This window comes from Anolis carolinensis, unplaced genomic scaffold (genome assembly GCF_035594765.1).
Source record: "Anolis carolinensis isolate JA03-04 unplaced genomic scaffold, rAnoCar3.1.pri scaffold_8, whole genome shotgun sequence".
Classification (NCBI taxonomy): Eukaryota; Metazoa; Chordata; class Lepidosauria; order Squamata; family Dactyloidae; genus Anolis; species Anolis carolinensis.
In genome coordinates, this window is record NW_026943819.1 from 26,820,263 (window position 1) to 26,835,912 (window position 15,650).

At 41.3% G+C, this 15,650-nt stretch overlaps 1 protein-coding gene across 5 annotated transcripts in view; it reads right to left on the reverse strand.

Annotated features, from left to right (window-relative positions):
* The window catches only part of grik4 (glutamate ionotropic receptor kainate type subunit 4), a 611,856-nt gene that overhangs the window by 231,754 nt on the left and 364,452 nt on the right, over window positions 1-15,650 (reverse strand). For all 5 annotated transcript variants that reach the window (XM_062961032.1, XM_003222804.4, XM_062961034.1 and 2 more), the window contains one exon: window positions 2,736-2,900. In XM_062961032.1, coding sequence (XP_062817102.1) covers window positions 2,736-2,900 — 165 coding nt within the window. The remainder of the gene's footprint in view (window positions 1-2,735; window positions 2,901-15,650) is intronic.

Genomic DNA, 15,650 nt, shown 5'->3' on the forward strand with positions numbered 1-15,650 from the left:
GCTTCAACCATGTTCCTGCCTTGCTGGACCATTCTCAAAGCCCATTATACACATTGGTAATTATCACAGGCGCCACTCGGTGTGGCTAATGTGAGCCCTTCTCTTCCTGGAGCCAGATATATAACTCTTCCTTGCTTAGTTTCTCCATATACCTCACAACCTCTGAGGATGCCTGCCAGAGATGTGGGCGAAACGTCAGGAGACAATACTTCTGGAACATGGCCATACAGCCCGGAAAACATCCAACAACCCTGCTTTTTTTTTCAGGGTTTGTTTTTGGCCATTTACGTTTAAGCTGCCTGGATGTGGAGCCACTAAGTGAAGATTTACTATGTGATGTAGAACTGCTATGTGAAGATTTACTACGCTGAGCGAAGTTTATGGTCAATTTAGATCAACATTCTCTCTGCCAGTTGCCGTTCCTCTGGAAACTTTAGGAAGGCTGGCAAGCAGGGCATGACAGGAATAACTACCCGTTGTAATATACTGCCTGTCAATAGGGAGATGATACTTCTCTTCCTATCACAGCAAAAGAGAGCCCGAGTGCACTTTCTACAATGGTAGGTTCACCTTCAAATAGTTCTGTCCTGCTCTCAACCTCAGACAAGGTTCAGAGCTTCCCAAGTTGAGCTGATATGGGAGAAAGAGGAATCCAGTGTCAAACAGTCCAGGGTCAAGGAAGCCACAATTCAGAGTCAGGTTTCCAGGGAGTCACATTAACCAAACTCTTGAACAGTTTGGTGGTTGCAACATGGATAAATGCTCTTTCACACGTCAAGCTGTTAAGAGGAAGACTGGAGTTGTACTCAGTAAGGTAGCTCATGGTTATAGCTTCCTTATGTAGACACTAGGTAGCTTACAAACGGCACTTGGGCATAAAACAGACACAAAATAGAATTATAAAAATTAAAATATACACAAAACATAATTAAAAGACATTCCAGTATGAGAGACACGTCATCCAAAGGCAAGGTCTAAAGCCGTTCCCAAATCCGTTGCATGAAATCCAGGCAAATAAATTTTTTTTGCACTGCACAATTTATTAAAGGCCTGCTCCAAAAGCCAAGTTTTTACTCTCTTCCTAAAGGTTAGATGGGAGAGGGCTGGTCTAATATCGTTCCACAGCCAGGGCTACACCACATGCTTAACCAACATCCAAATCCTACATTATATACAGAACTGAAACTCCTGATAAGGTAAAGGTTTTCCCCTGACATTAAGTCTAGTTGTGTCCAACTCTGTGCTCACCTCCATTTCTAAGCTGAAGAGCCAGCATTGTCCCTAGACACCTCCAAGGTCACGTAGCTGGCATGATTGCATGGAGTGCTATTACCTTCCCACTGGAGCGGTACCCATTGATATACTCATTTGCATGTTTCCAAACTGCTAGGTTGGCAGAAGCTGGGGCTAAACAGTGGGAGCTCACCCTGCTCCCCGGATTTGAACCGCTGACCTTTCGGTCACTAAGTTCGGCAGCTCAGCAGAAAACAGGGGAAGCAATCAGGGTCAGCTAACGCCTCCCAACAAAGGATTCCTGTTACTGTTTACTGTTTTATATGCTTGTTATATGTGTACTTGTTTTAAATGTATCGATACTGTATTTTATGATGTACCAGGCTTCGTCCCCATCTGAGCCGCCCCGAGTCCCTCCGGGGAGATAGGGCGGGATACAAAAATAAAGCTGTTGTTGTTGTCATTATTACAGTAGAGTCTCACTTATCCAAGACTCGCTTATCCAAGGTTCTGGATTATCCAAGGCATTTTTGTAGTCAATGTTTTCAACATACCGTGATATTTTGGTGCTAAAATCGTAAATACAGTAGTTACAACATAATATTACTGCATATTGAACTACTTTTTCTGTCAAATTTGTTGTATAACATGATGTTTTGGTGCTTAATTTGTAAAATCATAACCTAATTTGATGTTTAATAGGCTTTTCCTTAATCCCTCCTTATTATCCAAGATATTCGCTTATCCAAGGTTCTGCTGGCACATTTAGCTTGGATAAGTGAGACTCTACTGTATTTATTATTATTATTATTATTATTATTATTATTATTATTATTATTATTATTATTATTAAATATTATACAATATTATACAATATTTATATGGTGCACCTTACCCAGTCTACTTTTACAACCTCTCCGTTTTAATCCATGTTTCTATTAGTTCTTGTCATTTGTTTTTTATTGGCTAATGTTTAAATTTTTATAATTGTGCATGTCTTTTGTCTATTGTTGTGTTTTATATTGCTATTGTTTTTATTCGGGCTTGGCCCCATGTAAGCCGCCCTGAGTCCCTTTTGGGGAGATAGAGGCGGGGTATAAAAATAAAGTTGTTGTTATTATTATTATTATTATTATTATTATTCCCCCAGGCAGGTAGCAGCCAGGCCTTGAAGCTGCAAGGCTATTCAATGCTAATCAACCTGGCCAAGAGCAAAATTCACACTGGCCTCCAACAGACAAGAGTTCTTTCACCTACCTTGGACATCATTCCACAGATATATAAACCCCACTTGCCTAGTTTCCAACACTTCTCACAATCTGTGGGTGCCTGCCATAGATGTGGGTAAAACGTCAGGAGAGAATGCTTCTGGAATATGGCCATACAGCCCAGAAAACTCACAGCAACCCAAGAGCAACAATGACAACAAGCACAGTGAAGCCTTCAGGGATGGGTTTCTAGTAGGGAAACTGGTGTTCCCACCTGGGAGATGTAGTACTTACTGGTCTCGGCTGTCTCATATTCGCTGTCTCTCAAAAGCTCAAAGATGTCCACCTCCACTCTGGCCTTTCCCATCCGCTCTGGAGCCCGATTGATCCGGTTTTTGGCCAACGTGATGGACAGCCTTTCGCCTCTACTACACTCCATTGGGTCATCCAATATGGCAGCTGCAGGTGAAAAAAGAAAAACCAGATGTAAATGTCACAGGCTCCTTCATCACAAATGTCAATTCAGAAGATCTATTGTATATACTTTAGTATAAGCTGACCCAAATATAAGCCAAGGCACAAAAACTGGGAAAAAATTGACTCTAGTATAAGCCGAGAGTGGTAAATCTCAGAAATAAAAATAGATACCGTATATACTCGAGTATAAGCCGACCCGAATATAAGCCAAGGCACCTAATTTTACCACAAAAAACTGGGAAAACACTGACTCCAGTATAAGCCGAGATACCAACAAAATTACATTAATTGAGGCCTCAGTAGTTTAAATGTTTTTGAATCTTTACATCAAACTGTAATTTAAGACATGACTGTTCAACTCTGGTTAAATCATTAGTCTCATCTTCTTCAATGTAAATGTGCTTATGTATCCTTTCTAATAATAATAGAGAAAAATAATAAATGTAATAATACTAATAAATACAGTAAGATAATAAATGTAAAAATAAATAGAGTAAAATAATAAATGTAATAGTAACAATATTAATGGAGTAAAATAATAAATGCAATAAATAGAGTAAAATAATAAATGTAATAATACCAATAATAATAGAGAAAAGTAAATGTACCAGATATACTCGAGTATAAGCCAACTTGAATATAAGGCAGCCAGGACCCTCACCCGAGTATAAGACAAAGGGGGCTTTTTCAGTCCTAAAAAAGGGCTGAAAAACTTGGCTTATACTCGAGTATATATGGTAATTGTTTCCTCTCTTGTAGCTTTCCTACAGGCATGGCATATAACAATCTAATCTATTCTCTAAAATTTGTACATTACTGCGGACGAGAAAAGTATTGCCGGGTTGCGTGGTTTGGTTGTAGCGTGTTTCTTAAAAAGTGGAAGAAGTTTAACATTAATCACAATGTTCAGCAAGGCTGCAGGAAGAAGCCCGCAATATCATTTGTCAAGCTTTGTTAATAAAACATGTTGCTCTAGACTAGTCAATTTTAGCCAGAGAGGAGGGTCACGGTGGATAGCATTTTTCGCAGGGTGATATCTCTAGTGTGTCCCAAAAATGCATGCAAACCTTAACACATAACAGCAGTGATGGAGATTATATTCGAAGGCTAAGGTATTATTTATTTACAATCTATCCATATATATAAATGAGTAATGGCATCATGGTGAACCACAAAACAACAAAACTATAGGCCCCCCAACCTCGAAATTTGACAACACAACCCATCATCCATGCCTCTAGGTTGATACAACAAAAAGAAAAGAAAAATAAAGTGCTAATTAGAGGGAGAGGAATAATTGTTTTTATCCAATTGCTGCCAGTTTAGAGGGCTAGTTTATTAAAAAAAAAGCTTCTGACCATTTCTACCTTAATAAAAACAGCGAAACTAAAAAACCCAGAACCACGAAACTTGGCAAAACAACACATGGTCTTTCCCGCTAGGTTTAGACGACAAAACCAAAACTCAAATACACATCCATGTCACACAAAATCCATGCTGTCAAGAATTCAGTGACTGCACGTTGCTTAAGTCGCATCGACCGACTGTCTGTGCAAGGTTCCATACTTCGCACTTTAACAACACAACCGTTCAATGCTAAGGCTTCCCTCCAAATGGAACTGTAGAGGAGAGTGTACTGAACAAGCCAGTCTCTGCCGCATACCAGGACTGCCATCTGTTGAAGAGTTACGAAGGTGGAGGCATTACTTTTCATTCAACCCTCGTACATTAGTGTAGATCCAACCTAAAGTATAACCCATGGCACTTAGTAAATACTGGGGTCTACCATCCAACTACTAACCACAGTTGACCCTATTTATCTTTTAAGATCAGAAGATCCAATTCCTTTAGGGCATTGATATCCTTGACTGCTGTAGGTCTGAAGAATTCTGTCTCAAGTGTTGAGGAATTAACAAAACAGTGGAAGCGATGAGAGGGAAAGGATGTAGGAGGGCGTCCTTTTTTCCTTGCAGATATCCAGAGATCTCTCGTTAAATTTAATAGCATTCATGCCAATGAATTGAGAGGGAGATAAACGAGACAGATAATACACACGGCGTTTCCATAACAAGCTGCTCATGTGCTTCTATTCTTCCAAATCTGACTCACACAAAACCAAACAGCAACAGCTGGGCCACCAATGGGCTTGCGAGGCATTTTTAGCAAATGTGGCACACAAATCCACATCCGACTGCAAGTTCATAATGGAAGACACTCAAATCCAAATGAATAAACCCAGGTGCGTGCATACAGAAACAGGCACACTGTTTCAATCCATGTCCTGTGGATTCTTAAAGTAACACAATGACAAACTGCTGTCTGGTCAAGGCTCTTAATTTGCTCATTGTTGTTTAAAACACTCTTGGGTCATGTTGAAGGATTATGGAGGAACTAGCTGTGCCCGGCCACGCGTTGCTGTGGCGAAATATGGTGGTATGGAAATAAAGTATTGAGGAATTGGTGGTAGTTAAGGTAAAGGGTAAAGGTGTGGAGTCCAGATAATCCAGTTAAAGCAGATAATATAAGATTATAAATGGGTTATATAGCTGTGTGGAAGGGCCTTGAGTCTACACTGCCATCTAATCCAATTAAAATGATAATTTGTATTTTATAGGCGGTGTGGAAGAGGCCTAAATGAGGCCTAACTCTGCCTGTCCCCTGGGTGAGTGGGTTGCTAGGAGACCAAGTGGGTGGAGCTTAGCCTTCGAACTGGCAGCAATTGGATAAAAACAATTATTCCTCTCCCTCTAATTAGGACTTTATTTTTCTTTTCGTTTTGTTGTATCAACCTAGAGGCGTAGATGATGGATTGTGTTGTCAATTTTCGAGGTTGTGGGGTGTTTAGTTTTGTTGTTTTGGCGGTCGCCAGGATTCCATCACTCTTTTATATATATATAGATAATGCACCTTCCTCCTATTTATTTTAACTCCATGGGATTTTAACCTGTATTGATAACTTGTTAACCTTTATGAATGATTTCAAGATCTAAACAGCACTCAGAATCCTGAGTATAGGGTTGCTGTGAGTCTTTTGGGCTGCATGGCCATGTTCCAGAGGCTTTATCTCCTGATGTTTCGTCCACATCTGTGGCAGGCATCCTCACAACCTCTGAGGATGCCTGCCACAGATGTGGACAAACCATCAGGAAGGAAACCTTCTGGAATATGGCCATGCAGCCCAAAAGACTCACAGCAACCCAGTGATTCCGGCCATTAAAGCCTTCAACAATAGATTCAGTGGATGACTGTATCCAGAGACAGTTTATATGAGGGTTGAATGAAAAGTAATGCCTCCACCTTCGTTACTTGGGTTTGGATGGGAATATTATAATGAATCAAACACAGAAATAGTCCTTAGAATGTGCTCTTTAACTACCACTATTCACTTTTCCACATCATCACCAGACAATTGGATACATTTCTGCCAACGATGAACAAGTTTTCTGAAGCCGTCACGGAAGAAGTCGACACTGTTTCCACAACCAGCGTCTCACAGGACCCATCGTGCACAGATCTTCTGATAGCCAAGCAAAGCAATAATGTGACCCACACATTCTCCCACACGGAATCATGAAGCTGGAAAAATGTTTAAAAAATGCCTCTGAGTCTGTCTAATGTATGTTGTTTGTCTGTTGGCATTGAATGTTTGCCATATATGTGTTCATTGTAATTCGCCCTGAGTCCCCTTCGGGGTGAGAAGGGCGGAATATAAAATACTGTAAATAAATAATTCTTGTGAAATGCCGATTATACTTGAAGTCTCTCTCTGAGTGAAAAGTCTCATTGACTGACTGTCTGCATGGGGTTCCATACTTTGCACTTTAACAACACAACCGTTCAACGCCAAATGGAACTGGAGAGGAGAGTCTACTGAACAAGATAGGACTTGCCGCATACCAAGACTGCCATCTGTTGAGGAGTTACGAAAGTGGAGGCATTACTTTTCATTCAACCCTCGTAGCATGAGTGAGGAAACTGCTTAGTTTGGGGACCCCTGATCTACTCTATAGAATTGATGCAGTTTGACACCATAGCACAATGCCCATTTCGTAACACTCTGCATTTCGCCTGGGATCTACGAATTAGTCTCCTGTTTTTAACACTGTATCCTGCTTGTTGATTTTAATGATTGTTTTTATTGATGTTGATGTTTTTTACTGGGATAATTGTTTTATTGCTTTGTTACTGTTACAGTAGAGTCTCACTTATCCAAGCTAAACAAGCTGGCAGAAGCTTGGACAAGCGAATATCTTGGATAATAAGGAGGGATTAAGGAAAAGCCTATTAAACATCAAATTAGGTTATGATTTTACAAATTAAGCACCAAAACTTCATGTTATACAACAAATTTGACAGAAAACGTAGTTCAATACGCAGTAATGTTATGTTGTAATTACTGTATTTACGAATTTAGCACCAAAATATCATGATATATTGAAAACACTGACGACAAAAATGGCTTGGATTATCCAGAGGCTTGGATAAGCGAGGCTTGGATAAGTGAGACTCTGCTGTATTTGTTTTTTTTTATCATGTAAGCCGCCCCGAGTCCCTTTGGGGAGATGGGGCGGGGTATAAAAATAAAGTTGTTGTTATTATTATTATTATTATTATTATTATTATTATTATTATTATTATTATTATTATTATTATAGGGCAGGCATGGTTAAACGATTGGAAGGAGTTAGGATTTCCAGACAGGAAACAATCAGGGCCAGCTCTCAACAAAAGATACCCATAGGCAGGAAGCAGCGAGGCTTTGAAGCTGCAGGGCTATTTAGTGCTAATCAAGGTGATTAATTGAAACATTAACACCTGCATCCAATAGACAAGAGTTGGGTAACTATATCAGTTCTTTCTACTCTCTTAGCCGTTCCCTTCCATGCACCACAAGCTGTCTTTCTCCAGCTTTTCCGGAACCTGGCTTTTCCGGAAAGCCTTTGATGAGTGACTTTTGTTGGTTTAAGATGCCTGCCTACGTAATAATAGACCCACTGATCTGCCCTCTTATTGTCACTATTGTCATTTATAGTACTTCATTGACTATGTCAATTATGTAACTATCTCCCCCCGACTTGACACATTCACCTTTTGGCCCAGACTTGTGTTTGATATACCTGTTTTAACATTTTATCTTCTAAGATTGTCCTTTTCGATTGTTTTACCGATATTGTTGATTTATTGTTGTAAATTTGTGTTTTTGTTTTGATTTTATATTGTGATGTTGGGCAAGGCCCCATGTGAGCCGCCCCGAGTCCCTTCGGGGAGATGGGGCGGGGTACAAGAATAAAATTATTATTAATATTATTATTATTATTATTATTATTATTATTATTATTATTATTATTATTATTTCTCCCCATAAGCCAATGCTGCCTTTGGCTGAGTGTCCAACTACCTGATCTTACGATTAAACAACTGATCTAGTTGGCATCTGGATATAGAATGGAAAGGAGCCGGTAGCATGTTATTCTTTGCCTCAGGCAGCAGAACACCTTGGGACAGATTCAACAGCTTCACAGCGTTATGAGTTCTCTCATTCCCAGCCAGAAAGAAAAAAAGCCTTTGAGTGAACTCGGGAAGGAAAAACCAAAGCAGCCCATTGAGAGCTATTGCTATAAGACAGCTGGGCATTGCTCAGAGTAGGGAAGATGGATAGGAGTCAGGAAGCCAGCAGAGGCTCGGACTGCCGGTCATCCAATCCATTCCTCTGCCATCTCCTTTTAAAGGTCTCCCGAGGAATTTTCCTGGCATCGCCACTAACAATTCCTGCCCAGGATGAATGCAGGAAGAAGAAAGAGTTTGTTGCAGATGCCTGCTAGCTATTACATCAATGGTTAGATTAAGTTCTGGGCATCTTTTTTTTAAAAAAGCGTGTGCTTTCTGTTGGCTGGAGAATAATACTGGGATGCTATAATTAGGAACCGGTCTACAAATGCAGCAGAATGAGATGGAGATGAAGTAGCTAGCAGGGGGGCGGTCAAATGGATTGCATCACGTCAGACTGGAAAAGCAGCCAGGAGGGAGGAAGAAGAGGAGAAAAAGAAGCAGAAAGTGAGAGCGTTTCAGCAGGAAATTGGCATAATTTGGATCAGAAGCACATTTTGGATAGCTGTTTCTTCCCCCTCCATGCAGACAAGTTAAGCACAATTCAAGCCATTTGGGCACATCATAATGAATAGTGTTCAGTGTTGTTGCATGTTTTCCAGGCTGTATGGCCATGTTCCAGAAGTATTCTCTCCTGACGTTTCGCCCACTTCCATGGCAGGCATCACAACCTCAGAGGATGCCTGCCATAGATGTGGGCGAAACGTCAGGAGAGAATACTTCTGGAACATGGCCATACCGCCCGGAAAACATGCAACAACCCTGTGATCCTGGCCATGAAAGCCTTCGACAACACACAATATATATATATATAAAAGGGTAATGAAATTTCGGCCTAGGACAAAACAACAAAACGACACATCCCAGAAACACTAAACTTGGCAGCACAACCCCTCATCCATGCCTCTACGTTCATACAACAAAAAGGAAAGAAGAATAAAGTCCTAATTAGAGGGAGAGGAATAATTGTTTTTATCCGATTGCTACCAGTTAGAAGGCTAAGCTCCGCCCACTTGGTCTCCTAGCAACCCCTCAGCCCAGGCAGAGTTAGGCCTCACTTAGGCCTCTTCCACACTGAGAAGGAAGTGAAGCAGTGTGTATTACCAAAGTCATTATTATTACCATCATTACTAAAAGGTTGCAGGTTAGAATTGGGGGAGCAGAGAGAGCCCCCACTGTTAGCCCCAGCTTCTGCCAACCCTAAAGTTCAAAAACATGCAAATGAGAGAAGATGACTAGGTACTGCTCCGGCGGAAAGGTAATGGTGCTCCATGCAGTCATGCCACATGACCTTGTAGGAGTCTAAGGACAATGCCAGCTCTTTGGCTTAGAAATGGAGATGAGCACCAACCCCCAGAGTCAGACACGACTGGACTTCATGACCCTTTACCTTAACTACCACCAATTCCTCAATACTTTATTTCCCATACCACCATACTATGCCACAGCAACGCGTGGCCGGGCACAGCTAGTCTATATATATAAAAGGGTAATGAAATTTCGGCCTAGGACAAAACAACAAAACCACACATCCCAAAAACACTAAACTTGGCAGCACAACCCCTCATCCATGCCTCTACGTTCATACAACAAAAAGCTCCAGCTACTCCAGAAAACGGCCAGGCTTTGAGACTGCAATGCTATTCACTGCTATTCCACCTGGCCAACAAAGGATTCCCATAAGCCACAGCAACACGTGGCCGGGCAAAGCTAGTTGACTACTAAAAGGCAGACTGCGCTGGATAATACAGAACATTGGATAAGTGAAGCTTGGATAAGTGAGACTCTACTGTATATAAAATATTATATTATATTATATTATTAGCATAGCACAATATTAGCATTATATATTACTACTAGCTGTGCCTGGCCACGCGTTGCTGTGGCGAAGTCTGGTGGTATGGGAAATAAAGTATTGAGGAACTGGTAGTAGTTAAGGTAAAGGGTAAAGGTTTTCTCCTGACATTAGGTCCAGTTGTGTCTGACTGCACACTGAAGTGGATTATATGGCAGTGTGGAGTCAAGATAATTCAGTTCAAAGCAGATAATCTAATATTATAAATGGGTTATATAGCTGTGTGGAAGGGCCTTGAGTCTACACTGCCATATAATCCAGTTAAAATCTGATAATCTGTGGAAGAATCCTAAGTGAGGCCTAAGTCTGCCTGTCCCCTAACTGAACCCTGGCTGTCCCTTGGCTGAGTTGGTTGCTAGGAGACCAAGTGGGCAGAGATTAGCCCTCTAAACTGGCAGCAATTGGATAAAAACAATTATTGCTCTCCTTCTAATTAGGACTTTATTTTTCTTTTCTGTTTGTTGTATCAACCTAGAGGCGTGGATGATGGGTTGTGTTGTCAAATTTCAAGGTTGGGGGGCCTGTAGTTAGATATTGTACTACACCACTATACTGCAATATTATAAGTAATATTATTAGTAATATGGAGCCCCTGGTGGTGCAGGGTGTTAAAGTGCTGAGCTGCTGAATTTGCGGACTGAAAGGTTGCAGGTTCGAATGCGGGGAGCGGAGTGAGCACCCGCTGTTAGCCCCAGCTTCTGCCAACCTAGCAGTTTAAAAACTTGCAAATGTGAGTAGAGCAATAGCTACCACTTCGGTGGGAAGGTAACAGCGCTCTATGCAATCATGCCGGCCACATGACCAAGGAGGCGTCTATGGACAACGCTGGCTCTTCGGTTTAGAAATGGAGATGAGCACCAACCCCCAGAGTCGGACATGACTGGACTTAATGTCAGGAAAAAACCTTTACCTTTATGGGTCTTTACGATTATTTTAGTATGGTACAAAAGCCAGTTATGATGTAGCGGTTTGAGACATAAGGAGAGGCAGGCAATACAAATATTTTTTCTTCTCCTCCTCTATAATGAAATGGGTGCTCAAAGCTGACCAGAATCAACTTAGGAATCATATGGCTCCTCCAGACAGATACCTTGGCAAGCACCTTTAATCCTCAAGACAACACTGCCTTTCCTGCTCTGCTTACACACAAGTCCTACCATTAAGTGCAAAGCACGTGCCGTTAATCTTCCGCGCCTTGTACAAGTGAGAAAGGCTGAGCTTTCCTACAAGGCCAGGAATATAGATCTCTGGATTAAAACAAAACAATAATTTAACCAGCTTGGAGAGGCTGTAGAATAAAAAAGGAAGACAAGAAGGGAAAGGGCCAAAATGGGTTGCTGCCTTATTTTTTGTGGTTTGCATTTAACGGTTCTGAAACATTCTCTGAATCAAGGGGAAGTGGGGCTTCTGTGTTGATTTTTTTTTTTAAGCTTTTCGGCATGACCTGCTTACACTCAATAGGATTTATTGGAACAATAGTGTATTTGAGTGCAAAAGTGGAATCGCATCATATTTTTACGGTTTCTCATTCTGTGCCTTCAACAGCTGTCAGGCACATAGAAGCTCAGCAGGTAGGGCTTCTCCATGGCATAGAGATGAAATTATTATTATATATCATTGTCAGCTTTGACTTATGGTGTTCATAGGAGCCCGGTTGCGCAGTGGGTTAAACCATTGAGCTGCTGAACTTGCTGACTGAAAGGTCGGTGGTTCAAATCCGGGGAGTGGGGTGAGCTCCCGCTGTTAGCCCCAGTGTCTGCCAACCTAGCAGTTTGAAAACATGCAAATGTGAGCAGATCAATAGGTACCTCTCCGGCGGGAAGGTAATGGGGTCTATGTTGTCTTTTTATTTATTTATTTATTTATTAGACTTGTATACCGCTACTCCCAATTTGGCTCGGAGCGGTTTACAGAAATAGATTAAAACAATACACTTAGCTTTAAAATAACAATAAAACAATAAAAACAACAATAAAAGCAACAATAAAAACAGACATAGCCCCGAGTTTTTCACCCATTGAAAGCTTGTCGGAAGAGCAAGGTTTTGCAGGCTTTCCGAAAGGCAATGCCGGCCACATGACCTTGGAGGTGTCTACGGACAATGCCAGCTCTTTGGCTTAGAAATGGAGATAAGCACCAACACTCAGAATTGGACACAACTAGATTTAATGTCAGGGGAAAACATTTACCTCTACCTACAGTCCTCCAAGAGACCCAACTATTAATAGCCTTGCTTGGATCTCAAAATCTCAGGGCTGTGATTTTTCCTTTATTCTCCTGTCTTTTCCAATGAGGAGGTGAATAATGAAGAACATTTCACTGGCTGCATTTCCTAAATGCCCAGCTGCTGCTAATGCAAAAGCTCGGGGCTAGTGTTTTTGTAAAAGTTGGCAACACAACTCTTCTACTTGGCAAATGACCACTTTTCTAGCTTCTGCTGCTGAAGGACTACAATCAGCTCAGAAAGCCCAAGATTTCTCATTTTGATTTTAATGATTTTTGTGTTTATTCTGAATGTTCCATCACTGGTTCTTGAGATAGCCAAGATGCTTCTTGTTTAGCTTAGCCTTCTGAGATGACCTAAGACCAGGGAAGTCGCTAAAACATCATGCTTCGAGCATGATGGTCTTCCATCTGTGGGGTCACCGTACGTGGCTATAAATGAATTTTTGGAGGCCTGTTATATTTTTAGGGCTGGGCTGTGGCGCAGCTGGCTAGTAACCAGCTGCAATAAATCACTACTGACCGAGAGGTCATGAGTTCGAAGCCCGGGTTGGGTTAAGCCCCCGACCATTAAATAGCCCGGCTTGCTGTTGACCTATGCAGCCCCGAAAGACAGTTGCATCTGTCAAGTAGGGAAATTTAGGTACGCTTTATGCGGAAGGCTAATTTAACTAATTTACAACATCATAAAAACTGCCAGAAAAACACGAGGAAAGGAATGAGAAAGTACAGCCACTAGTGGACAGTGAAGCAACAGCTCCCCCTGTGGCCGGAATCGTGAAGCTGGAAAAAAAATTTAAATGCCTCTGTGTCTGTCTATATATGTTGTTTGTCTGTTGGCATTGAATGTTTGCCATATATGTGTTCATTGTAATCCGCCCTTCGGGGTGAGAAGGGCGGAATATAAATACTGTAAATAAATAAATAAATAAATAAATAAATAATAAAACAGAGGTGTCAAACTTGTGGCACTCCAGATGTTTGTGCCTCCAACTCCCAGAAGTCCTAGCCAACTTGTCCAATGGGAGCTGGAGTCCAAAACAACTGGAGGGCCACCACTGCTCTAAACAAAAACCCAAGGATCAAGGCTGGAGTAGGAACCGTGTTGTTGACTACAACTCAACCTGCAGAACCACAGCTAAAGAATGCTGGGTGTTGAAGTGCAATAATACCCAGAGGATCGGATGGGTCTCACACCACAAAGACATGGTCAGAGCAGCCCAACAGTGAGAGTTAGGCTATCACGGAGTCTTAGAAATCATTGCTGAAAGAAACTATCCAACTGAAGTAAATAAGTGATACATCATGCGTTAGTAGATGTTTGCCAAGCCGCACTCGATAACCAAGATCCTAAGGACAACCTGTGAAGTTGTGATTTTTTGCTCTCCTGTTTGTGTTATGATTGGTTCACACAAAGGAGAAACCTAGAAATGGCAGTAAGCAATACTGACACAACCAAGTGAGTGGTTAGTCAAGGTTTGCCAACCAGTATTTTGCAACTACCTTCCAGGATTCCTTGGAAACATTGTGAGAGTTTGCTCAATGAGAAGATCGATACATTACATGTAAGCTTCCTAAGTAGAATCACCTACTACCTAGATCAGTGGTTCTCAACCTGGGTTCCCCAGATGTTTTTGGCCTTCAACTCCCAGAAATCCTAACAGCTGGTAAACTGGCTGGGATTTCTGGGAGTTGTAGGCCAAAACACCAGGTTGAGAACCACTGATCTAGATGTTGACTGTTGATGGACATCTATGACTTTCCTTCTTACAATTTTGATACACATAGGGATTTTGGATCAAGTAGTTCCCAGAAATCCTAAAAGCTGGTAAACTGGCTGGGATTTCTGGGAGTTGTAGGCCAAAACACCTGGGGAGCCACAGGTTGAGAACCACTGATCTAGATGTTGACTGTTGATGGACATCCATGACTTTCCTTCTTACAATCTTGATACACATAGGGATTTTGGATTGAGTAGTTCCCAGAAATCCTAACAGCTGGTAAACTGGCTGGGATTTCTGGGAGTTGTAGGCCAAAACACCTGGGGAGCCACAGGTTGAGAACCACTGATCTAGATGTTGACTGTTGATGGACATCCATGACTTTCCTTCTTACAATCTTGATACACATAGGGATTCTGGATCGAGTAGTTCCCAGAAATCCTAACAGCTGGTAAACTGGTTGGGATTTCTGGGAGTTGTAGGCCAAAACACCTGGGGACCCACAAGTTGAGAACCACTGATCTAGTTGTTGACTGTTGATGGACATCAATGACTTTCCTTCTTACAATCTTGATACACATACGGATTTTGGATCGAGTAGTTCATTAACCAAAGAATTCAGTATGACCACCAAAGTGGATATGTTTCTGGACTTCACCTGAATACACGAAACTGTACATAATAGTGAATCCTACGGAAATGAATGATGTCTGGACCAAGAATAGCATACAATCAAGCTGGAGGACCTAGAAAATGCCTAGAGAGGGTATATTTTGTTGGACATGGGTAAACCAAACTGTGGGTACTGGTCCGGTATGTATGGGGTTATAATGTATTTCCAAACAGCAGCCCTTGAAAACGAGGAATGTCCTCCATAAGGTAGAACATGTGGCTGCTCTGCTAGTATACATTATAGAACCCAGACAAATATAGAAACAAGGCCAGGTAAAGTAAAGCTTTTTGGAAAAGCTCTTCTAAGATGTGCAAAACATGTCCACACACCTTTTCCTTCCAGCCTCAGGGTGACAGTCGCATCTCCATAAAATAATAACTCTCCCATTACTTATTCTCGAATTATGCAGAAACCCAATTCCCAGTAGATATATTTTGTAATTTCGTGCTGTTAATATTTCCTTGCATATCCACAGGATTATAGTTGAGGGTAGTTAGTTTTTACCAAATATTAATCCAGCCCGCGAATCAGAGTGCGTAATGAGATTGAACTGAGCTGTATTTATCATTATCGCTGGCAGACTAAAAGGGTAATTTAATGTTTTAAAAGGTTGATTTTAAAAACTTTACGTCTGGGGAATACTTTGCCAAAAC